The sequence below is a fragment of the Corapipo altera genome, unplaced genomic scaffold (assembly GCF_003945725.1).
Source record: "Corapipo altera isolate COAL_440 unplaced genomic scaffold, ASM394572v1 2b, whole genome shotgun sequence".
Taxonomy (NCBI): domain Eukaryota; kingdom Metazoa; phylum Chordata; class Aves; order Passeriformes; family Pipridae; genus Corapipo; species Corapipo altera.
In genome coordinates this window covers 27579280-27605775 of record NW_020884874.1, presented here as the reverse complement: position 1 = coordinate 27605775, position 26496 = coordinate 27579280, and the positions used below count along the sequence as shown (strand labels likewise).

Below are 26496 nucleotides of genomic sequence, written 5' to 3'. Positions count from 1 at the left end.
CTCCTTTTAAAGAGGACATGAGCAAGCAGTGAGAGATAATGTATCAGCTAGTAAAATTCCTATTCAGCAAATATGAATAAAGTTTTGGAAGCAGAAGAGAGAGCTTTCCTTTTTTACAGTTTTCTCAGTTCCTCCATAGAAAAGTCAGGCACCACTCTTTTTTTCCCCCATAAATCCTCTTATTGTTCCCTGTCTCCATATCTTTTCTTCTCCTTTAACATCTGACTTCTATAACATAAAAACAAGAGGGCTCATGCCCATGGAAGGAGGCACAGGTTGCTTTTGAACTCAGCCTCTCCAGGAACAGAGAAAGTGCCCAGGTGGGTGAGGTGTCCTGTCTGCTACACCAATCCTGCCCTCTCTGTAAGGACAAAAGAGCTGGCAGCACTACCACTAATGCTGGGAAAGAAATAAGAGTTCAGGAGCTCCCATACAACCCATAAGCAGGTAAATAACCATTTATAAGTCTGATAGTTCTGTGATAATCAAAATAATTAAATCCAGTGTTTTTTTCTGCTACACACTGAAGGTTATGCTACATGCTCAAAGCTGTGCTGTCTGTTGATGTATTTGTTTTTATCATATTGTTTTAGAACCTCAAACTATTGTTCATTTTAAATAGATTCTGCCCTCTCAATATTGATCCTGTAGAGGCTAAGTTAAACAATGACAACAGTATTAGAAATTCCTTTTGATCTAGCTGTTGACATTAATGACTAGTGACAATTTCCTTTTCCTAAATATGCAATTTAAGTTAAATGAGCTTTACTACTAATGTGCTGCTGTATTTCTGGAGCAATTTGAGTTTATTTTCTAACTCTGCAACATAGCTTCTGCAAGGATCATGCTGCACATGGTTCTAGGTTAACTGCATGTGTGTTGAAATAGCGTGCATGTAGTATTAAATGAATTAATTCTGTACCTGATTTATATTCACATTGTCCCTAGGGTTAGCTAAATAGTACATTTAGAAAGGGATAAAATTCATGTCAAAAAAGCCCATTGTCAATCTCAAAATATATTTATAAAATTCATCCCTATCCCATCAATTTTTTTTCTGGTTAAACTTTAGTAATGAAGTAAGGATTATGAAACATCACTAACTGTCTGTTTTATTATATTCATGATTAAAAATTTTGATATTTTGATAGAAAACAAGCTTTCATTTTGAAATGTCTTTAACGATATCTAATAGTAAATGCTTTCCCTTTTCATATATTTTATAGTAGCCACTTCCTTTCTGTCAAACAAAATGTTTTTGATAATCTATTGATAGCTTCTTCTTGCACCCAAACATTTCAGCATTTCCATGTGGTGGTCATATTTAAATGAAAAGCTGGAAGAATGAGGACAGAAGAGAGAAGGGATATTACTTTTGCTTTTCTCTAAATTCCTCCTACCAAATGTGTAGTCCAGACCTTTGCCATTTCTCTTGATCTTTCCTCTTCTCTTTCTGTTCGCCTCCATTCCACACCAAATCATAAAAAGAAATAATTACTTGTACATGTCTTTTTTTCCTTGACTTCACTAAGAATTTTTCAAGAAGTAGCTACCAAATTGGAGTGAACTCTGTTATTAAAATGTGCTACCAATACAAAAGGGCAGGTAATAAAATGTGATTGTTTTTTGAATTTCAAAATTACTTGTGTATTGGTTTTCCCTTAATGATTCAGTGGCTTGTGTGGGCTACTATTCCTGTAGTTTAACTTGGAATTCTGATGCCTAGTCTAACTGAGATTTTTTATTATATCTCTTAGAACCTCTTTTTATAATTTTCTTATCCCTTTACAAATCTTTCATCTTTTGGGCTATAATTTCCTCTTCTTTATCATTAGAAACAGACGACTTTTTAATTTTGTTTCTTCTCCTTTCTTGTTAGAAAATTAGAGAAAAAAAATAGCAGTTCATTATATTTTGTTACAATAGCCAAAAAATTCATATACTTTAGTCATAAAAAATAGGCCCATATTAACTTGGAGGTATTGAATCAGCTGAAAAGACCTCAAATTATTACTAGTCTGTCACTCATAACAACAACAGCTGTTTTTTCAGGAGTTCAACAGGGCAGGTTTGAGTTTCATGACTTCAGACAGTTCCTAATAGCAGAAAGACAGATGTACATAAAGATGGCAGAGAATTTGATGAAGCTGGATCATCTTTGTCTACAGTCTTAAACTGGTCTCTTTTCCTGCAATTGTAGGTAGGTTTTTAATCAAAACAATCTCTAATTTTTTCCTTAATGCTTTTTAGAAATGGAGAATTCCCTGTTAGTTCACATATTCTGTGAATGTTAATGAAGCCCTAACTTGGTTAGCTTTGTAGGCATTCTCTCCTGTATCCCTTCCACACACTGTATGTTTATAACTGTATGAAAACAAGATCTATTTTGTCTTTGCCTGATTGTGTACTCAGATTCTGAATACAAAAATCACAATTGTCTAGTTATTAATTGGGTAGGCCTTGGGGATTTGTCCCATTCATGGTAAAGTGATTTCCAGATTTGCTAAATCAAATACGACTCTCTTTCCTGGGACATCAGTTTAATGTTAGGAAAAGTTCTGAATTAAAATTGGTTTGAATTAAAGTTTTGGCACTTTAAAGAAATATTTGCTCAGTGGACACTTCAGAAGGGAAACCCAGGCAATGTAAATCATGGTGATTCACCTACTCAGATACCTCTGCTAAAACCAATACATATTTGTATTGCGTTTTTTCTATTATTTTCTATTTTTTCTTTATTTAGAATATATATTTTAAATATTTATAAATATATAAAAATATATTTCATATATATGTATTTAAAATATTCTTATATTTTCTATATTTTCTATTAGGCACTAATGATCTTGATGTTGGGGAACAGAAAAATGTGTGTTAAGAGCTTCTGGGTACTCTTGAGACCATTAAAAAGAGTGTTGGAAGGAGAAGGGAAACTGCCTGCTGACTTGAATGTACTTTGTCTCTCTTAATGCTCAACAGCTGTAACAAGGATATGAATTTGTTTAACCATTTGATTTAAACAATTTCTAATATTATGTCTCTAGGACTTCATATGTTCATGCAAATCCTGACCTTTCTTGAACAGAATGATGATAATGATGACAACGCAAATGTTATTGAATAGCATATGGGAAATACGAGGTCTAAACAATATATTTGATTGCTGATGATCAAGCAAGAACCTAAGCAAGAACCTAAGTTTATTGCAAGGATGTTTTATTTGAATAAATCTGTTCCAGGTTTTCTATAAAAGTTTCCATGCTCTTGACCCTGTCCACCTACTTAGATATGTAGTTGTTTGGTGCATACTCTTTTGATTATATTTTTCTGAACGTACAGTTTTAGTCCTGCATTAAAGGCTAAATTCCAGTTTTAAAGACTCTAAATTGATTAATATTAGTTGACAGAAAAGAAGTAAGGACCTTCCTTATTAAAGAGATTGAATTTGCATGAGTTACTACAACAAAATAATTGTTCAAATTACATTGTGTCAAAACAACCTAAAGTCTCAGCTACATTTAAAATACGGCATATACATATTTTGACTTTTTTTAAATTGAAAAAGAACCTGGTAGCCTTCTTCAAAAAGAGAAACGTAGATCTCCAGTCTTTGCAACAGTTTGGTAGAATAGATTGTAATTGTGACATACTGATGGCTGGCACAGCAGGCAGTGCCTGACATTTCCCTACTTTTTGCTATTTCTCTGCATAAAACTGGCTTGTCTACTGAGAATACTGACTGAAAGGTGTCTTAGATGTATAAAGTGTTATTTTTATGTAAACAGATTAAGAATTATATCCTATTTTCATTCTCTTCTTAAAGCACAAAATTAGTCAATAAGTGATAGCATTTCTATTGCGAATTGTTTTATCTGCTAGGGAGAAAAAAGTCTTCAGTAGAAGCAGTCATCCCCAGAATAGAAGAGTTATGTTTCACTATTCCTTTAGAACATATTGGATAAATTTTTTTCCCAGGAGGTAGGGATATGATCTCTTTGTTTTATATCACTACTTGGTATCTTCAATCATAGAAGATCAGTAATTTAAATATCTTACATGAGGACAGAGTTTTCCAGGAGAATTGTTTGTGAGCAAATGTTAGTGTTTACATCAGGTGTATCACCACACACTAGTAAATTTGCAGAGATATGTGTGGTGAATTCAAATAAATTAGGGGGGCCATCATACACAGAGGATTATGTTTAGGCTCTTAAAGGCCTATTTTAGCACAAGGATTACTACAGTTTGTTCAAATGGCTGTGAATTACATTTATACACAGGAGAGATAAAGAAAGAGTAATATTATTTATTCCTGTTTGGATGTTAACACTACAATGTATAGTAGATTTTTGCTCTAAATTAAGTGCATAGGGAAGGATGAACATATTATTAATCTATTTCTGTATATTTATATCAAAATTTCTCACTAACTGTATGGAAAAATGTCCCTCTAGGACATATGGGAACTTGGTGATAGCAGTAAGAATTAAATTTTTAGGGGGTGATGAAGTAAAACTATTTTGAGGATATATTAGTATTGCAAATAAAAAAGAGGTCCAAATACTGTGTTTATCCATAGGCATGAAATAACCTGCTGGCCCTGCTATTTTACTTCTTCAGTATTCTATTAATTTATGAAGAGACTATCTCAGAGAATTGGTTCAATTTAGTCATACTCTGAGCTTGAAAAAAATGACTTGATTTCTTCTGTCTCAAGAATTAAGCTACCCGACAAGAATGTAAAATAGGGATATACGTTTCTAGCAATTTAAATTTGTAAAACTGTTCTCCACACTGCTTTAACTATCTGTGCATTGATTTTTTTTTTTTTTAAATAATAATGTAATATCAGGGCAGGTCAACATATGTTTGTTCCAAATATACTTACAGTAGAAATTTGATAAACTAATAAATACATATTGGACAGTATTTGAAAAAATGAGTGGAGTATTGAAATGCAGTATTTATCAAATTGCTCATTTGATGAATGCCGATTTAAGCAATTGGCTACTAAGTATTGAGTTAGGGTTAAGGTTATGGAACTGGTGAAGGGTCCAAAGCACAAGTCTTGTGAGGAGTGGCTGAGGGAGCTAGGAGTGTTTAATCTGGAGAAAAGGAGAGTGAGGGGGGACCTTATCACTGCCTACAACTTCCTGAAAGGAGGGTGTAGAGAGGTGGCAGTCTGTGTGTTCTCCCTAGTAACAAGTGACAAGATGAGGAGAAATGGCCTTCAGCTGTACCAGGGGAGGTTCAGGTTGAATATTAGGACAAATTTCTTCACCAAAAGGGTTGCCAAACAGTGGAACAGGCTGCCCAGGGAAGTGGTTGAGTCCCCATTCCTGGAGGTATTTAAAAGATGCGTAGGTGTGGCACTGAGGAACATGTTTAGTGGTGGACTTGGCAGAGCGGGGTTAATAGTTGGAGCTGATGATTGTTAAGGTATTTTTCAATGTAAACAACTTTATTATTATATACATATCAGTGTTAAGAAAATTGGGGGAAACAGGCATGTGGAATAATATGGATGCCCTGGTTACAACTGCATAAACAGCTGTTCCAAGTATTCCTCACTCTGTATTAAGCTCCAGCATACATCGACACGCTCTCTATTTTCACCCAAGGCTTTGAACTCTGTCTGGTGGATGGTGTACTTCCTCCCTACTATGCTTTTATCCCACAAAGGTGCATTTATTTCCCTAATTTGGCATTCCTTTAGCCATTTAGTTCACTGTCTTTGCCTAGGTTTGTTTACCATAGGATTACATTCTCAGCCTATTGATTTACCTATGGTGGAATATTGTAGCATAGCCTCCACCTGTTTTGCAGCTTTCATAATTCCAAAATGATAAATAAAATAGGGAGAAATAGGACACAAAGCGTATAAAATAAGCTGTGTGTTTGGCCACAGAGATGATTTTGCAGTATGTTTGGGATGTACAGTGAGAACACTTTGAGAAAGACATTAGCACTTACCTAGAACTTCTCTGAAATATAGTAAAACATGCTATTGTTACATTTAAAATTGACCCAAGAGATAATTTTTCATACAGGTTTCTAAAATCAATGGACAGGATGTAGCTGAAGATGATTTTCTGTAGTAATTTTTTTAAGAGCTATGATAGAATTGTTGACACATTGACACATTGTATTTGTTTTGGTGTCCCAGTACGTCTCTTACTGACATCAATGGCAAGCTTCCATCCACTTCAAGTTTGCCACATTACCTGCAAAATGGCACAATTTAAGTTGCGTAATGCTTTTCCTAAGACCACAGTGATAAAAGTCATGTATCTGGTAGAATACTTGGAAGCATGTACACAGTAATATGTACTATGCATTTCAAAAAGTATTTTTTCAGGAAAAAAACCCACCAGATATTTCAGATTTAGTAGTTTTAAAAAGGTTTTCTTTCTATTTAAATAACCAATGGCAACAGCTCTGGTGTATTCTTCTATGCTACTACTACTTTGAGTCAATGTTCAAATTTCACCACTATTAATAAGAATGGGGAAGATACAAAGGGTCTTTTTATGCTATCATGTTTATGTGGACTTATCCAAACTGAATTTTTCACAGTGAGGTATAGCCTGCAGAATAAAACAGATTTTTTTTTTTTTATATCAAAGTATCTGTCTTGATTGAAGATATTCTATAATGGTGTACATATTTTGATACAGTTGTACATTTCTTTTTGGGAAAACTAATCTGAGATTTTTCTATTGATAAAAATTACCTTTGGATTATTTTCCCCCCTTTCAACTAAAGGAGAATAAGTTGGTTTCTTGACTCATATTCATATTCTTTTAATTTTTCTTGTGGAGTGGAAGCCTGCTATGTAGGATTTTGCATTGGAGTCTCTACTCCCGTGTTTATCCAGAAGTCCTTGTGAGCCATTTCCATTGAAAGGGTGGGATTTTGAATATTTTTGCCTTATGACTGCAAGGTGAGGGTGATTGCATTTAAGGATTATAACAAGAAATTGTTTCCTGTCCTTGTCCTGTTAAAATATGCAGCATATTTCTCTTTTCCTTGGTCACAGTTTCTCTACTGATGTTTGCATTTTTCGGTAAACTCTCTTTCTACAATAACTGTCCTGACATTCACTAGAAACAAGGAAATGCTTGAAATTTTATAGAACATAAAATGGTAATAATCTAATTTCCAATGAACCAGTAAATGGTGAAAAAATTAACTGTTACAAAAGGTAACATGTATCTCCTGTAACCCTAAGAACAGTATTTTGCTGGAACCTATTTTCTATAAGCTTTACAAAATGGGAAGAGTTGTTCTTCTAAGAGGGATAACTAAACAGAAACCTTAAAATCAGACTGTTTTTTATTGTCATACAGAACTTGCATTTGGTCACTAGCTCATCTGTTCAGCTTTTGCTTCAGATTCTTTGCACCTTCTCTCTTTTTATAACTGCAGTTTTATGGTGCATGTTTTACAAGGTATGCAACAATATTTTTTACTTACGATAAAATTGAAAGCAATCTTCAAAATGTGTTTACAGGTTGCCCAATTATCTTAAGAGCATATGCTTTTTAAAAAATTGCTTCCTCTCTAAAAACAAACTACTAGAAACCTTAGCCTGAAAATGAAAGTGGTTCCAACGGTGGGAGTTTATTTTTAAACTGCAACAGATTTATTTTTAAATTTCATAGATCTTATATTCTTTTAAGGTCTGGTAATTTATTGAGATTTACTAGAGCAGTTAACAGGTTTAGTTATGTACAGACATGGGCTGAGATTTATGGCAGAGAACACTTCCCATGTATTGAAAGGGTAGCTGATGCCGGATTGCAAAGTTCAAGGCATTATCCATTTTTCAGCACAGCCTAGGTTCCCATCTAAGTTTATCACCTTTTGCTCCTAAGGGTGTGTTATTGTGCCTGCAATGTCTTTTCTGGTAAATGTGCTTCTGGTTCAGCTTCCTTGCTCCCAAGACTTTTCTATTTTGGTTCCCGGTGTCATGTGATCCCCCTGGCCAGTGAGAGCCCCGCAGAGGGAATGGCAACAGCCTGCTGGGAGCAATGTAAGTCAGAAAAAACCTCTTGGTTTTTGCAGTTTCTGTCCCTCACACTCAATTTTAAATGCTGCTTTTACCCTGAACCTTTGCTGGGCACACCTAGGAATACCTATGGAAATGCTTAGAAGTTAGGTGTTTTGGTTTGGATTTATTTTTTCCTCTTTCAAATGTTACTTTCTTACTATGTTCCCTTTTTCCTGTGTCCTGCAGTGTCGTTAAGAAGCCTAAAAAAGTGACAGAAAACAGACCAAAGGCATTGCAAGTGTTGATTAAAGTATGTTTTAAGGTGAATATTTCAGGTGTAGTAGTACTTTATTTAACATGTGCTACAGACAGTGCCGAAAATCCTGTGCTGCCGTTGAGAAAGAATGATATGACCCCCTCCTCCTCCCCCAGCTCCTTAGTCAAAATTGATCATTTAGGTAGAAGGAAAATAGTGAACAAGATTATCTGCACTCACAAGCTGGTGCTTTTACCAATTGGCTGGGACATAATGGGGGAAGGACTTCTTTCAATTAAAGGGCAGTCATGTGCCGAAGGCAGTGTATCATTTTTCTGGTATGAATGAAGGGAAATACTGTATTTTGATCTCAGCTGGTGCTGAGCAATACTTAGAGCATATGATGTTGAAATAATGTATTTAGTGAGATTTATAATTTTATTGTAGGGCTGCTTCCTGGTACAAAGTAAGAGTCTTATCTATTTTTTAACACGGGCTCAGAACTCAGTTGTTAAAATTTACCTGGTAATTACTACTGAGTAATGGTTTTGTCTAATTTAACTATATATTTTTTTAATTGGATAAAAATGATTTTTCAGGAATCATTTTCCCTCATAGTAGGAAATAGGTATGTTTTACTTAATTTCTGTTTAATTGTGGGGGTTTGGCTTTTGTTTTTGTTTTATTTGTTTTTATTTTTCATTCTTATAAACTACGTGTGCTTCCTTTGGAGTCTCATTTTACATTTTGGAGTTATCTTTTAAGTATTTCTAAGCTTATTTTAAATTTGTGTCCCTAAGTGATATGCCTTGGAAAAAAGGTGTAATGAAATAAGCTGGAATCTTCTGATTTCCTTTCATGACCTATAGCCTGGACCCCATATCACATCACTTTAAGGTGCCGAGGCCATTACTGCACATTTCTTTATTTTCTTTGTGTTGCTGATCTGTCTCCTAATGACCAGGCATTAAATGAAGGACTGTTGGAAATCTTTCTTCTCTTTCTCCCCTGCCCCACATTACTTTTGAACAGAGAAATTTTACTTAATGGTTACGCTGAAGTACAAAGAGCATGTTAGGTGTTTGGCACAGTTCCTCTCATCATCACTGGCGCTGAAAAAGAGAAGTCCCAAATTCTGTGTTTGTTGAATTGCTGCAGTGTCAGAAGCGCAACAGAATCTATATGTAAATATCTGACTCAGAAACAGAAAACAATTAGAAAAAGCAATCCTCGTTGTGCAAACTGGATGAAACTTAAGAGCCAATCTTTCAGAACTTTTGTTTAAAGGTTTGCATGGTTGGTTTTGATGATAAAGTGAAACAAGTGCAAAACTGAAGGTCGTTTATACTGGTTTAAAAAAAAAAAGAAGTTTGTTCATTAGATTATAATCCCATTACTAACCCAGTGTGGCCTATTTGCCTTTGCTTCATGAGTTTACACAGTACTGTTGCACACATAATGGGAATTTTGAGACTGCACCTCAGAACTGGATTCCCTGTTGCTTCCCAAAACTTAATGCTTGGACTTGTGAGCACAAGTCTCCAGCTTAAGAATTGTGCCAGTTTCTGTGGTAACCAGAGAATTGCACTTGGTAAAATACAATGAGTAAAATTAGAGGATCTGTTTTATCACTTCTGTCTCTTCTTTGCATGGTTGTATGGTTTGGTTTTGTTTTGTCTACTGGCTTATTTGCTTCATTCATGCTCATCTGTCATCTTTGTTTCTGAAAAAGAACATAACATAATAAAAGAGGGAATAAGTTCAGTAAAAAGCTTTACTGTGAGGACAGTCAACCAGTGATGCATGTTTCCAGAGAGGTTGTGGAGTGTCCATTGTTGGAGATTTTCAGAACTCAACTGGACCCAGCTATGACTCTGAGTAACCTGCTGTGGGTGACCCTGCTTGAGCAGGGGATTGTACTAGATGATGGGGGCCCTGAGGTCTTTCCCAGCCACAGCAATCCTGTTAGTCTCTGAGAATTTCCCCGCCACCATTTGGAGTGGGAGCTGGAGCAAACTTGAGAGGCTACGGAAAAGCATTAAGCCCCAGTCTCATACACAGTATGTGGAGTTGTACTCTTGAGGCCTGATGAGTGGCAAGGAAACATGGGATCATTTAGTAGGAAATGAAAGTACAAAAGTAGTGAAAAGAGAAAATAAAATTTTAAAATTTTTATATATAAAACAGCATAAAATGCACAGGAAAAGTGTAGAGTTTTCATTTAATATATTTCACACTATCATATGGATATAATTTTAAATAAAAATGGCAAAAACTAATAACTTAACTTGTGTTTCAAAAAGATTATTTAAAATCTTTTTCTTCCATAATGGTATAGGTGATGGTTTTGCTTAAATTTTGTTTATCTTTATGAGACTTGAACACTTGTCCTGAAAGTTATTGCCAACAAAAAAACAAACAGGTGTGACCGTTAATAAATTCAGACTGGAGCTGGAAATGTAGATGGGTTCAGTCTTCCAATAGAGGGGTAGGCTAGGACATGTCCCTATATACAACAGTCTCAGGGAGTTGGCTGCAGGAGTTGAAGGTTTGGTAGCAAGGACTCAGTGACTCAGATGGCTATTTCCATTTCTGGCTAAATAGTGTAATTGGAATTTAGACACAGTGTCTTTTCCTGAAAAAGACAATTACTTACTGCAGACAAAAAACCAGAATATTGTCAGTTCACCACTGAAGTACGGTCTAAAATCTAAATGATAAAACTTGCGTATTTTTTAAAGTGGAAGTAATATTTGATCTTGAAAATATTTTTTGTGGCATTTTTCTATATTTTTATTAATGTGCAGATAGAACCAATAGTTTTAGTGCAAAGTTCTATAGGTACTAAAAATATAATTTGTGTTTAGTTATTTTAAAAAATGGAATAGTTAAAGGAGAATAATCTGCAATGAAACAAGGCTGGAATTATGTAGATACGTTTCAAATATTTTGTTTTTTAAAGAGTCTAATTACAATTCTATATAGAACTACTAGTTTTGTATCTATTCAGTTCTAAATAACTTTCATTGACAGTTTTTATGGCTTTCGGTAGAACAGCAGTTATGGGTTAGATTTGCTAAATTAGCTTGGGGACTATTGTAACTGTCTATTCAGTCCTTATATCATCTATGGCAGCTAAACATAAACACCATAAAGCCAAAATTGGTCTGATCTGAATTTTTTCAAAACACTTGGTTTGAAATCCAAACAAACAGAAAACTAAATCTTCTTCAGATTTTGTTTGTTCTATGAAGCTTGGTGGGTAACTTAAGTGTAACTGCCTATAGTTTTGCCTCCTGTATTCTTCAAGTGAAGATAAACTGGTTCTGCTTTCACGAATAAGGTCATTGAGATTTTCTTTTGAAGTTATACACTGGGAAGCATTTCATAGCTGGGTCTCATTTTATTGGCATCGCCAATTTTGAGGTAATGGACTTGAATGGTATTTGTGGGTTCATGTTGCTATATTGTTATAAATCAACAACCTGCTTATTCATTCCAAAATACCATTAATCTCAGACTGTGCTGAGGCCGGTAGGAAAATATATCCACAACTGTTGCCAAGCTGTGTTCCCACTATCCCAAGAAATCATTCAATTTCTGCTTGTATTATCTTCCTCTGTCTTTGTCTGGAGGGTGCTTTCTGTACAGGCATTGATATCTTGCTTGGACACCTTCAGATATGAAAGCAACCCTGAACTCTTAATTTCATATGCTCATTAGAAAGCCAGTGAAACAAGAGAAAGAAGTGACACCATTGCTGTCCCAGCCAGTCTGATTGTTCTGTCAACCTGAACTTACTGTAATTTAAACTGGGCACATATCTCGTGGGTTTGTTTCTTGTCCTAATTTGTCATGTGTGTTACAATATGCACTTGAGCAGTTGCTTTGCAACAAATATGACTGCCTTCTGATGATGTTTCTGTATATGTTGGTGTACTGGTGCCATGACCCATTGGTAGGGGTGTAATGTTTGTTGTAAATTCTCACCAGGCTGAACAATGACCAGTTGGGGGAGTGGGTTGGCTCAGTTGGTTAGAGCATGGTGCTAATCATGCCAAGGTCATGGGTTCAATCTCCATATAGGCCATTCACTTAAGAGTTGGGCTTGATGATCTTTGTGGCTCCCTTCCAACTCAGAACATTCTGTGAATATCTGTGAAGATGCCAGACCATGAGTCAGGAAACTTGTGCTTTATTATATAGTTACCTTAACTCTGGCAACCAGCCCACTGTTTAGACAGTTGGCTAACAAGCCCTTAAATTCTTACAACACACTTTCTAAAAAATGGTGGCTAACAAGCCCTTGGATTTTGTACAGTACATGGCAGTAAGTTCTCATCCCACAACAAACTTCTCAAGAGTGCTGGTTCACAAGCCACAAAACACTTCCACAAGCTCTCCACTCCCATGACCTACTTCAGTATGGAGTACAGTGTGAAAGCCATGCTTTGCCCAGGCAAAGCCAGGGAGGAGAAAAATAAAGACAGAAAAGGGAGACAGAGAACAAAGAATATCATCAGTCCTTAGATCCCCTGTTGGTTTGCTGTGTGAATGGTCCGGACCTGGGGTAAACAATGAGAATGAAAGATAAAGAGAGAAAAAAGAGAGCAAGGGGGCCCAATGTGCTTTCCTTTATACCTAACCTCATGCAGCCTCTTACGTAAACTAGATTTTTCCCACCATTTTGTTCACACATGCACAACCAGCCCTTTGAGCCCTTCTCCAGGAAGTGTGTTGAGGAGGGAGATGGGACTGGTGAGCAGGAAGTTGGCCCTCTCCTCCTGTCACACCTTTCCTCTCCTGACAGAATGTTGGAGATAAGACATGCTATGCCTGGTTGCTAGACACACAAAAGCTTGCTCATACATACACATGCACAGACTTTAAAGCTGGAGGGCATTGCAAAATGAAATTAATTCAGATTTTGTCATATGAATCAGGTGAGCTCATAATTATTTCATTAACAGATAATTTTTTATTGGATAGTCTTTCTCTTAATAAAGTGTTTACTTGTGGTGGGTCTGGCTGAGCCAGAACTTATTTCCCCATAGCAGCCCTCACAATGCTATGCTCTGCATTGGTAGCTAGAGGAGTGTTGATAACACACCTGTGTTTTGGCTACTGCTGAGCACAGCACTGTAACATTCATTTTTCAGTCGAGGGCGAGATCCTGGGAGGGGACACAAGTAGGCCAGCTGACCCACACTGACCAAGGGGATATTCCATACCATACGACATCAACCCAGATATAAAAGCTGAGGCAAGGAGCAGGACTGGAGCATTCATTATCTCTGATGGCTGCCTGCTGACCACTGTGCTGGAGCCCTGCCTCTCAGAGAAGTGGCTGCTTGTGGAAAGTAGAGATTTAACTGCGAGCTTCTGCTTTGTGGATGCGGATGCTACTTTTGCTTTCTTTTTGCATAAATATAAACTGCCTTATCGCAACCCACGTTTTGTGGTGTTTTCTTTTCCCACCTTACTCTCTCCCCTGTCCGGCTGGGAAGGGCACCGCTGGGAGAGCAGCTGGGTGGGCACCTGGCATTCAGCCAAGGTGAACCCACCACATTACTCATGCTCACTGGCACAGTTTTGTATGCACGGTGTCCATCACAAACAATGGAAAAATAAATTTAGAGAAAAAGGAAGGTTGACACATATGTAACAGAAGATTACTTCCATAATTCCTTTTGCACTTTTGATGAAAACCTGTCTTTTAAAAAAATATTGATTTGTTTTCTTCCTTTATTTCTTTTCTCTTGAAACCTAGCAACGTGAAGGACGTACTTGTAGAAATGCCTTTAAAAATGAAACAGAAAAATCCAGAGAAAGCTGAGTCAAGAGAGACTCAAGAAACTTCATGAATTAGATGTTGAGTCAATTATGATATTTCTTCTCTTTTAAACAAGCAATAGACAAAAGCAACTAATTTTTTCCCCCTCAAGGATTACACTAAGGCAAGTAAGACAAACTGTTTGGCAAATCTGATCTTTGGTAACTTAAAGGATTGAAAACCAGACAAAACATTGTACATCTCATTATGTTCAAGGTAAAATTTTTGTGCTGGGGAAATGTATATGTTATGAATTGAGCCCATATGAGATGCGTTTGTGTTAGCCAACCCTCCAACCCAACCTGCTGCCAGTGTAAAACAAACAGTGTGTTTTCTGGTTCTGCTAAATACTGGGTTGGTTTAAGTCCTCCCTTTTGGATATCAGGAGTGGGGTGGGACCATGCCTGTTATGGATTGATCTCCTGGCATGGTCTTCCTGGTGGATTTCCAGACATTGGCGTCCATCCCTGTAAATGTCTGTGATGGGACAGTGAGGGCCTGTTGTTCTGGTTGGCATATAATGCCAGATACATAGCTTGAGAGTGCCCAAAGAACCAGTCTTATGTTCAGAGCCTAACGTCCCTATGGGGAATCAGTTTGTGTTTGGTACACTTTTGGAGCAGGGATTTCAGTTTACCCCAAAAGGAATTTGGTTTTTGTACATCCCAGCTGCTCTGCAAACCAGACCAATAAAACCTCAGTACTGCTGTGTACAAAGCCGATAACATAGATACAGATTATTTTTATTAACCAATTTCCTTCCCTAGCCAGTCACTAATTTGTCTCAGCACTGTATCTGCTCTGACAAGAGAAATAACTTTCTAAAGACTGGACTTTCAGGCTTGAGAGCCACCTCTGCTGTTATAGAAACATAATCAGAGGGAAAAACATTTTGGATATAAGTGGAATGTTCTTTCTCTCAAGAAACCCCCTTTCAATCTAAATATGTCTGTAGTGATTGAAGTCTAGTGTGTGTGACTTCAGGGCTTCTTGCACACAAAGCAGTTCACCTCTCTTGATCTAAAGAGAAGCAGAAACATTTTGAATTAAGCAGAAGCTTATTTCTGCATAGATAATGCATTAGGACTTGCTTCTGCAAAGACACAACCCATAGTGTATCTGATTCATTCTGGTAAGTTTTTGCAATAGTCTCATTTGTTGAATCCAGTCTAGGTTGGATGGCTAACCCAGTACTGAGCTGTCATAGCAACCAGATCATGTAATTTGTTCACAGTGCTTATCCACATTTATCTCAAAGCCCAGTTAGGCTGTTTTTCCTCTCATGAACAGGCTGATCTAGAGCTTCACTGCTCTGTCAGATGAGAAGCTTGTAGTTTCCATAGTAAATTTATTTGCAGTGCTAACTTTCTTTCTTTGTCTTAAATAGCTTTTAGGTCTTGATGTTTATGCCTAACGTATTTATAAGGACTATTCAGCTTTCCTCCTATTTGTGTTTTTTTTTTTTGTTTGTTTTGGGTTTTTTTTTGGTCTAAATGAGTCAAAATTTTAGCCATAATTTGTTTAATATACTCTTCAACCTTCAAATCTTTATCGAATCCCAGCTGCTATTTCTCCCCATCCTTTATATTGTGAAATCCTTTTCCAACTCACCATGGTTGACCCTCACCCTTAAGTAGCCTAACATAAAAAAACCCAAACAAACCCTTGCAAGTTACTTCTCAAACCTTTTTTTTTTTTTTTTTTTTGGCTTGGCTTATTGCGTTTTACATTCAGTCTGTCAGAGTTATATTTTGTCTTTTATTGTGCTCATTAAAGCAGCAGCTTGAGGGTTTTTTTGAAGATCTGCTTCAAATAATATCTTACATTTCTGCCAGAAGCCAGTAAAGTATGCTTAAAATTTTTTCAATTACCTTTCATACTCTTTAGGCAAGTGTTTGCTCTCAATTGATTTTAATTCTTGTTGCTTTCATACCTGTGAAACTGCCCCTTTAAAATGGGAAATCATATATATATATATATATGATTCGAACTTCAAACATTTACAACTTGTTGCAATCAAATTGTTAATCAATTGCATCTCCGTGATTGTAAACTTTTTTGTTAAATTATTATAACTTCTTCTTTTATCAAATTATATGTAATTTCCCTAAGTTGGTTCTAGCACATTTTGATTTGAGAAATTACTTTGTATGATTTTTAAGGTATCCACAGATTTATCCACAGACTCTTTAACACTGAAAACCCAGTAGAAAGCACCCTATGAAAAGGATGGCTCACATTCTGTGTTTAGTTTCACTCTAGTCTTCTGCCAAATTCTTTTCTTCTTTCTTTGGATATTATTGCTCTTTGATTTTTTACTTTTCTTTCCTTGATTGTAAATTCCTGTCTTTCAACATATATCACTAACTTTATTTCTAGTGTGCTTCATATATTTAGTAACATACTTGAAATTAAGAACATAAGAGCTTTTCTGGATTTAGGCCCTAGTTTCTGCTGCTTTCTTTTTTTATGACCACTTTTATCTTGAGTTTTGCTTTCTTATCACTCATTCTTCTTTTTATGTTGTTTCCTTACCTTGTCTACACATCCCACATCTCTCATGCAGTTTCCTTTTTTGGCTTCTCTTCTTCCCAGTCCTCATTTTTCAGTCTTTTGCATTTCTCCCCACAGTTTATGGCTCTGGAGAATGACTCACATTACCAAAGTTACCGTTCTTGACACCGTATTCATTTACAGTGTCATATTAGTATCAAAACAGCCTATCTTGAGAAAGTATTTTGTTCTCTTGAAGAGATATGTACCACTAGAATCATTAGGAATGCAGTCACTAACACCTTTTTTTTTTTTCTTCTTTCTCTTATAACTTCTGAATTATAATATTGGAATTAAGAAAACTCTGTGGATACATTAATTGGTAAAGTTTTTGTAGCCTGTTCCCTTTACCTTCATGGAACTGTTGACACTGGTATGTTAGAAAAAGCAGTTAGTGGGAACATAAAGAAATAGTACAAGTGAAATAAAGAGCTGATACAAAGTGCTTTCACTCTTCTGCATTGTCTGAGTTCATAGATGCTTGAAAAGTCATTGACACTCATGAACATTAAGCCATGAATCTTATCCTGTCTGGTAAATGAGAACATTGACATTATTTCCTATTTGATGAAAGCTTATTTTGCTTCTGTTTTCCCTCCCTCCTTCTTTTCTCCCCCATCCCTTCTTCCCTCCCATCCTCATAACAAAGCTGTTCTGTTCATCCTGAAATGACTGTTAAGTTGAAATAGCAAAATAACTTACTTCTCTAAGTTGTTTTCTACCTTTGAAGGATATTACCCTGTTCTGGAAGTACTTAATTAAAATAAAATAGTAATAAAAGAACATGATTGTTTGGTTTCAGCGATCTTCACTATTGCTTGGTAAACAGAACAGGAAAGTTGATTTTCCATTCTGTTGATGGCATGTATTTGAAACAACAACTTTGTTATCTTAGTTGATCCAGATGTGTCAGCCTATGAGGTAGAGGAACCTCCCCTGTCTGTGTCATGTTTTGCTTTGTGTTTGGGTTGGTTTATAAGGCAATGTGAAGGCTAAAGAAGACACATGGGCCTCCTCCATCCTGATGAAGGATTTCTTGCAGTCTGCTGGCAAACCCATCCTTTCTGCAGAATGTAACATAGCAAATGCTTATGAAGAAAACTTGAAGTAATATTGCTTGTCTTGGAGCCTTCCTTGTCCTGAAAGCAGGGGGAGATGGAGGAAGAATTCACCACTGACTGAGCTGAACTGCTTGCAGCGTTGCTATAAAGATGGTGTGGTACATGCTCTGACTTGGCTCAGGCTGGAAAGCAAATTCAGCTGTGCTGCTGTAAGGTCTAGTCCACAGGCTGCAGCACTGTTAGTTGTGTGTTTCCACACTATTTCCCTTCAACAAAAATTTTCAGTTACCACTCCATGAGTGGTTCAGGAGGAAACTCTTTGGTCCCTTTGAAGAATAGGCTTTCTACTGGCTGATAGTCCCTGCTCTTTTTCCTCTTGCTTGTTTCCTTCTCATTGACATCTGTTTTATTTTTTGCTCTCTATGTTCTTTTGTCCAAGCTCTATGCTCGTCACTGTCCCTCCATGTTCTCTGCACCTTCTCAGCTGGTAACAGTTCTGACCAAGACTGTACTGTCTGTCCTATGTGGTAGCTCCCTTCATGTGTGCTACTCCCTGATTCCTTCATGGATAGCCCTTGCTCCTCTCACTTAGAGGGTCTGCTGAAGGCAGAGGTTGTTGGGAGGTCTCCGTAGAACCTGCAGCTACCAGCTCCATCACATCCACAGCTCTTGTGAGTAGCAGGAAGGTTTGCACATATTGTCCTGAACAGGGAGAAGAAGCATAGCCAGAACAGTGAAATCTTCAGATTTTGAAGTTTCTGAGAATTTTCTCAGTGTTGGATAGTTTAGGAAACTTGGATTAATTTCATGGTTTTGGTTGCAAAATTGTTTTCAGATAGTACAAAAGTCAAAAGCATAATTCAGTACAATTTAAGAGCTTTCAATTTCTGCAGCTTATTCTCACTTCAAAGTAAGTCAAACTGCCACAAAATCTGTGTGAAAGAAGTGAATCACAAAGCTGCAGTTTTTTTAATTACCTTTGAAGTAACTTGTTTTTTTTTTTCTTTGGTGAACAACTGCTTTTTTTGAGTCTGAACAAGTACTGTGAAAAACTTAGGCTTCATTCTATAGTGAATATATTCATGTATATATATACCTGTGTGCACACACCCCTCCATTCATATTCAAGTGTTCTTCTCTGTAATGAAGGTCCCATTAGCACAGAGCTAATGTCATTAATCAAGAAGTTAGTTTTGGAGAGAGATTGCTTGGCTCTGTTGTGGTTTAGGAATGGTACACCCCAAGTTAGTGCTCCCACTGAGACTCTCCAAACCATGTGCCCCTGTGGAGGCATGGAGAGGGATGGAGAGGAGAATTGGAGGCACAAAAGCTGAAGATCATGGTTTGAGATAAGAACAAATTACTGGAAACAACAATGAGATAAGAAAAGGCACAATAATAGCAACAATACTAATGACAGAGGGTACAGGAAATGAATGATTCACAAGGAAATCCCCCAACAGTATGCAGTACCCAACCTTCCCTCTATCAGTCTATGCTGGCCATGAAAGGTAGGCCTTCCCCTCCCCAGAAAATGACATGAGGTGGTATAGAATAATCTCTGGGTCCTAGCCATGCCCGTTCCTGACTACTACAAAAATTAAACCTGTCCTAGCTGGAACCAGGGCAGGCTCTTACACCCATACTGTCCCTTCAACATCTTTCCTTTCAGACCTGAAACTTTATTTAGCTTTTGCTCTGAAAAGTATTGCTATATTCAAATTATCTTTGTTTTTTAAATTTGCATTCAGTGTAGATTTCTGTGTGTTTCACTCAGGTTATTAAAGGGTTGCCCTGGCACCTTTCAATAGAATTTTTCCTGCAAAAGCATATGAGTTTGGAAAACAGTAAAGATGGTTGAACTCATACACAGGAGCTTTTTTTGAGATTATTCTTCTATGGGTAGAGAAGAGAGTGTCATCTTTTACCTGAATCACTTTTTAAAAATTCCATAATGGCTTGTTTCATGTAAAGATAGCTGGAGGCTGAATGTTTTGGTATACAAAGACCTGAAGTATTTGTAAAATCTGACAAACGAGACACATGCTTGCTTTATGTATTTCTTCTAAGTGAGCCTGCTGCAACTAGAAAGTTGAAAATAACAACAATACAAAAGTGGAAAAATGGAAGAAGCATGTTTCACTATTGAGAGTAGAGGAAATATTTCATAGAATGTTTTGGATTGGAAGAGACCTTAAAAATTATCTAGTTCCAACCACCCTGCCATGGACAGGAACACCTGTCACTAGATGAGGTTAGTCAAAGCCCTATACACCCCAACCTAACCGAGAACACTGCCAGGGTTGGGGCATCCACAACTTCTATTTTCAACAAGGGAACTTCTCTGTTTCAATGAAGGCACAAAATAAAAGCTGTTTTGTGAGGAAATTCCAAAGTGTTGCTCAAAGTTTGCAGAGGGCAAAACACTGTTAAAAAAGATGTTGGTCTAGGGTAATCTGGGCAATTTGATCAGTTTAGTTTTGACCACATACAGGGTGATTGGTCCACATTGCACAAGTAGTGCAGTGGGACAGCAACAGCTCCAGTAAGCAAAGACAGCTGGTGCTGAGGAACCTCGCCTGCGCACTGTATGTGCTTTAGGGGATTTTGCTTTGGAAAAGCTGTAGTCTGGTGCTGTGGATTAAACCAACCCTTAAGTTGTTGGAGAACTCCAGGAGAACATCTGACTTAGTATTAGTGAAAGGCAATCAGGCTTATAAATGGTCGTGGTTTATTAATTTCTGTATATGAATAATAGTTTCATAATAGAAATATCCTCGAGATATCAGATGAAAATACATTAAGGTCAAAAGCCTGGAAAAAAAGGTGCAAATATTTAAGAGGGCATAATTAGCCATTGGAAAAGATGTAATTCTCTAGGTAGCTTTCAAGGCAGAGATTACTATTAGAAAATCTGCTCAGATACCCCTCATTGTACTAGATTATAATTTATGGAAGCGAGCAGTGTATAGGAAGAAGATAGATTTTCTGTCTGAAGCACAGGACTAGAAAGTGAATTTTCCTGGATCCTTTTCACATGCACAGGTTGTGCCTAGCTCTTGTTCTCTACTACTTGTGCCCCACTGACCCCTCACTAATTTTGGCTCTGCTGACAACTGGGGGATTCCCAGGAGCCTTCCTCATTGTGATTTCTGACTTAGGCAGGGGTAGTGCTAGATGGGTATGATATGCCATTAGTTAATGAATATTGACAAATTTCTTGACATTTTCATGCTGGTAGTGCTATAGTAATGTGAAACCTTGTTGTGTGAGTATTACTGGGCACAGCTGTTCTGTTAATAGACACATCCTTGAATGTTTTAACATTATGTCTTCAGTTTACTGTTGTCTTTAAAAGGATGTCTACCTTTTAAAAGGTTTCTAGTTGTTTGCAAAACAGCTTTTGTGTCAATCTTCTCAGATGGAAGCACCCTCTAAATACCTTGTGATTTTTTTTTTTATTTCCAGCCATTTTTGCTTGTTTGTTCCCCCCCCCTTCTCTTGCCTGTTTGTTTGGCTGGGTACCCTTAGCAGCATCTTTTACTAATGGGGGAAAAAAAAAAAAAAGCAATGCTTTCAGTAGTGTCACTGTGGATGAATCAGAGACAGAATTAACTTCTCAAAGCATTTTGATTTTCTGTTCCACTCTTCCTTCTATTATCCTGAATATTTAATAGTGTGTATCGGGGGGATCCACAGATTCCTTATTTGTTTTTTCCAATGTTGTTATTGCAACCTCGTGAGCAAAGTGGTGATTGTAGCTGTCTGGGCTACAGCAACTACAAGATGATCAAGTTTAAAATCTGCATTGGCAGGAGGAAAAGTGCCATCAAAACCTCAATTCTGAGAGCAGACTTCAGGCTGCTCAGGGAATTTCCAAATGTTGGAAGTCAAGAAGACAAGGCAGAAGTCCGCTTAACTGAACAGGAATCTTCTTTTGGAAATAAGGCAAAAAAAGAAGATGTATGCGTGGTGGAACCTGCGGTCAAATGACATGGGAAGAATTCAGAGATGCTGCTTGCTGCTGTAGGGAGAAAATTTGTGCAGCCAGACCTCAGCTGGAGTTGAAGCTGCCAGAAATGTGGGGGACAATAGAAAGAGTTTTTTCAAGTATATTGTTTACCTTGGGTAGTATAGAAATACCACTGGCCTTTTACAGGATTAGGATGGTCACCTCACAAACAGGGACAGAGACAAGGCAGAGGTGTTTAATGCTTTCTTTGCGTCTGTCTTCAATGCAGATGATGGACCACGGGGGTGTCACTGCCCTGAGCTGAAGGACCATGACTGTGAGAATGATCAGCTCCCAGTCAACCCTGAAATTGTGTAGGATCTGCTGCTCCAGCTGGATCCCTACAAATCTATGGGGCCTGATGGGATTCATCTCAGAATCCTCAGAGAGCTGCTGATGTCATCTTAGAACCTCTCTCAATGATTTTTGAGAGGTCTTGGGGATCCATAGAGGTTCCAGCTGACTGGAAGCTGGTGAATGCAGTCACAATTATCAAGAAGGGCAAGAAGGAGGACCCTGGAAACTACAGGCCTGTCAGTCTCACTTCGGTGCCTGGTAGAAAGTAATGGAGAAGTTTGTTCCCCGAAGTATTTAAAAACACCTGAAAGACAACGCAGTCACTGGTCGCAGCCAGCATGGCTTCATGAGAGGAAAGACCTGCTTATCAAACCTGATTTCCTTGATCATCTAGTTGATCAAGGGAAGTCTGTTGATGTAATCTTTTTGGATTTCAGTAAAGCTTTCACTACTGTCTTTCACAGGATCCTTCTGGACAAAATGTTTATCCACGACTGGATAAACACATCATGTTGTGGGTAAGCAATGGGCTCATGGGTCAAGCACAGAAATTGTAATGGGGTAATAGTGAATGAGGTAACATCAGACTGGTGACTTGCCACTGGGGGGTTTCTGCAGGGCTCAATCTTAGTCCCTGTGCTCTTCAACATCTTCATAAGTGACTTGGACACAGGACTGGAAAGGATACTAAGCAAGTTTGCAGATGACACAGAACTAGGAGAAGCTCTTGACTCCCATAAAGGCAGGGAGGCCCTGCAGAGAGACCTCGACAAATTAGAAGGCTAAGCAATCATCAACCATATGAAGTTCAACTTGGGGAAGTCCTGTATTCTGCAACCCTGGATTTTCCTACAAACTGGAGGAATGAGATGCTGGAAGGCAATGCCATGGAAAGGGGTCTGGGGATCCTGGTCGACAACAAGTAGAATATGAGTCAGCAGTGCCCTGGTAGACAGGAGGGCCAACCATGTCCTAGGGAGTATCAGGCAAAGCATCAGCAGCCAGTCGAGGGAGGGGATTGTCCCACTCTGCTCTGCACTGGTGTGGCCTCACCTTGAGTATTGTGTGCAGTTTGGGGCACCACAATATAAGAAAGATATCAAACTATTAGAGAGTGTCCAAAGGAGGGCAACAAAGATGGTGGAGGGCCTTGGGGGGAAGGTGTATGAGGAGTGTCTGAGGTCACTTGATCTGTTCAACCTGGACAAGAGGAGACTGAGGGGAGATCTCATCCCAGTCTACAACTTCCTTGTTGAGGGGAAGAGGAGGAGCAGGCACTGTGATGACCAGTGACAGGACCCAAGTAAAATGCCTCAACTTGTGTCAGGGGAGGTTTAGGCTGGATATGAGAAAAAGATTCTTCACCCAGAGGGTGGTTGGACACTGGAACAGGCTCCCCAGGGAAGTGGTCACAGCACCAGGCCTGACAGAGTTCAAGAAGCATTTGGACAATATTCTAGGGCACATGGTGTGACTTTTGGGGATGGTCCCGTGCAGGGCTAAGGGTTGGACTTGAGAATCCTAATGGATCCCTTCCAACTCAACGTGTTCTGTGATTCTATAATTAAGAAGTGGAAGAATAGTCAACTGCGCGTAGTAGGATCTCTGTCTCTGGAGAGTATTCTCCCCTACATTTTGTATGAGTGCATATTATGGACGTCAATCTCCAGAGAAGTCATTTTGCAGTTCTTCTGTAGAGACAAAAAGGGTCACACAGTGACAATTCTCATTATGTTCCTGAGGAATTCTCTGTAAGAATTACAGTCTCAATTTTTGCATCAGCTCCCTATATTCTGGAGGCCAGGGGGTGCTATAGGTATATTCATTGTAATCTGTGTTGGTTTAGTGGTCAATATAGAGGGCTCATGAAACCTGATGTAAATTTTTGTTTTGCTCTTCTGAATTCTGAGTGTTTTATTTATGAAAGAAATTGTTTCAGTGATGGAAGGAGTGTGTACATGTGCCTGCACTGATTTCTAGTGTAATTTGTATGTATATGCATCTTAGCTGAGTAAAGGAACAGATAAATGGGGCTCAGGCCTGGAAGTTTACCCTGGGAGATGATGAACCTTATACTGGTAATTTGATTTCTTTTCCTAGGGGAAAGAACTTTCAGCATGAAATGAAATGGGAGAGAAATATTATATTTCCCAGATAAAACCCACATTTAAAAATATGTGTAAATTCAATATATGTATACCTTTATGTGTGGTTTTATGTTGCTTTCACAGTGGTGAGATTTTGAAAAAATTATTTTCTTAAGTCTTTGGGGTTGGGGTTATTCTATAAACTTTGCTTTCCTTCCTCTTTACATTTATTTTTTGAATTTTTTTTGTAGGAGAATAAGAAAAGATTTTTTTTTTTGGTCATCGAACTTGATAATGGCACATATCACAACACTCCTTAGAGTGTCAAACGCTGTCTGTTGGCACATGTTCAGCATGTTGCCTGGGAAACAGTGTGTTTTCTTCATTGACATTAAAGTATTACCTCAGCTGTGAAACTGTATTTTAGTAAAACAAAAGCAAAATATGCATAGATACTTGATTACTTACTGCTAATTAGAAAGATGCTTTTAATTACATTTTTGGTTATGTGTTTACCAGAAAAGTACTGAACTTCAGAGCAAAAATATGAAGACTGAAAAATTTGTTAGAACTGCTATTTCATTCTTAGTTCAGCTTTATTGTTTATGCGTAGTATAGGATAGAATTCTAACTACATGATTGCATGATATTTCTTATAAAATCTCTTTTTCTTGCATAAAATACAAGACACGTAACTGATGAGCACCTATTCCATGTTTCATCATCATTGTGTAACGTGTGGTAAGGTCCTTCTCTTAAATATTGCTATTAAAATATTTTGGAAACTTAGTAAATTTATTTATTTTCTATAAGTATTTTGCTGGTTTAATATAATTACTTCACAATCAATAAGGACAAGAGAGCAGTATTATTTCTATTTTAGAGATCGTGGGTGGGATAAAAATTAGATTAGTAGAAATTAGAGGCTTTTGGGACCTTATTTTTCTCAACACTTAGCATTGTAAAGCACTTTAAATATTCGTATCTAATGCTGAGGCTTAAGTGTCAGTCTCAACTTCATCTCTGATTTACACAGGAAGTTAGAACTTAAAACTTACAACTGATTGTATTTAAACTAGGATTATGAAATAATTTTGAGAGATATTATTCTTGAGATTTCAAAGCTGATATTTTTATTATCTGTCAAGTTGTAAACATTTTGATTATATATGCTGTGTATATATCCATATAAATGATTTAATGCTGTGTGTTTACTGTATGTATATATAAGCATAAATATTTGACGTATAAATGATAAGCATAAATATACATATATAAATTTTAAATGTATTGATTACATATATGCATATATATATAGTGCCATATAATGGCACAGACAGTATCTGTAAATTGTAAAGAAAAATGATGAGCGGTTAACTACAGTCTGTCTTCAGTTGTACGCTAAGCTTTAGACCACATTTTGAAGGAAAGAGGGATTAAAAACTAGGTGGTAAAGAGAAAATGAGATAAAGTAAAACACTGATCTACCAAAAGTTGATTGGGCCACAGTAATCATATTATTTCCTTGATAACAGGTTTTCCAGACTAAGAAAACCCAACTGGTTTGATCAACATTGGTTGAAGCATTTGGGGGGAAATCACAGGAAATGTATTAACTAAATTGATGAAGATTAAAATCCCCAAAGATTAAGGTCTGTAGTAACTGAACTGTACACTTTACTGTACTATAAAACTGAATTGTAATGGTATAAACTGAAAGGCAGTTTACTTAGCAAGATATATTGTCAATTGTCTCTATAAAATGAGATTTCCCTGCCTGACAGCAAATAAAGAATACTTGAAGTCAGGTATACTTAGGTATGTTTGTGTATGTGGGCATACCTCAATATAGTAGTTGTTAATTGGATGGTTGTGAATGGATACTATTAATGTTGCTGTAATCAAGACAATATGCTCAGGTGCTTCAGTGGATGTTGCAAAGTACAAAAAAGAGATATACTGGAGTTGGTCCAGCAAAGGGCCACAAAGATGATTCAGGGACCGGGACATCGAAGGCAGAAGGAGCTGTGTCTGTTGAGCCTGGAGAGAAGTCTGAGTAAACATCTCGTCAGTGTATATAAGTACCTTGATGGGAGGCAGGTATATATAAATATTATGTAGACATAAAGAAGATGGAACCAGACTCTTCTCAGTGGTGCCCAAAGACAAGAGGCAATGGACACAAACTCAAACACAGGAAATTCAACTTAAACATAGGAAAAAACTTTTCTTCCTGTGAGAGTGGTCAAGCATTGGAACAGGCTGCCCAGAGAGGTTGTGGAGTCTCCACTTGTGGAGGTATGAAAAATCTTGCTTAGCACAGTCCTAAGTGGGTTGGACTAATGAATCTCTCAAGGTCCCTTCTCCTCAGTAACTCTTACAGCCTAGTGTATAGGGAAATATC

The 26496-nt window shown here is 37.4% G+C and overlaps 1 protein-coding gene across 1 annotated transcript in view; it reads left to right on the top strand.

Annotated features, from left to right (window-relative positions):
• Positions 1–204: 204 nt before the first annotated feature.
• Positions 205–26496, top strand: part of ESR1 (estrogen receptor 1) — a 160549-nt gene continuing 134257 nt past the window's right edge. Inside the window, 2 exon segments of the mRNA XM_027634262.1 lie at positions 205–447; positions 7931–8035. Coding sequence (XP_027490063.1) covers positions 8011–8035 — 25 coding nt within the window. The 5' untranslated portion in view covers positions 205–447; positions 7931–8010.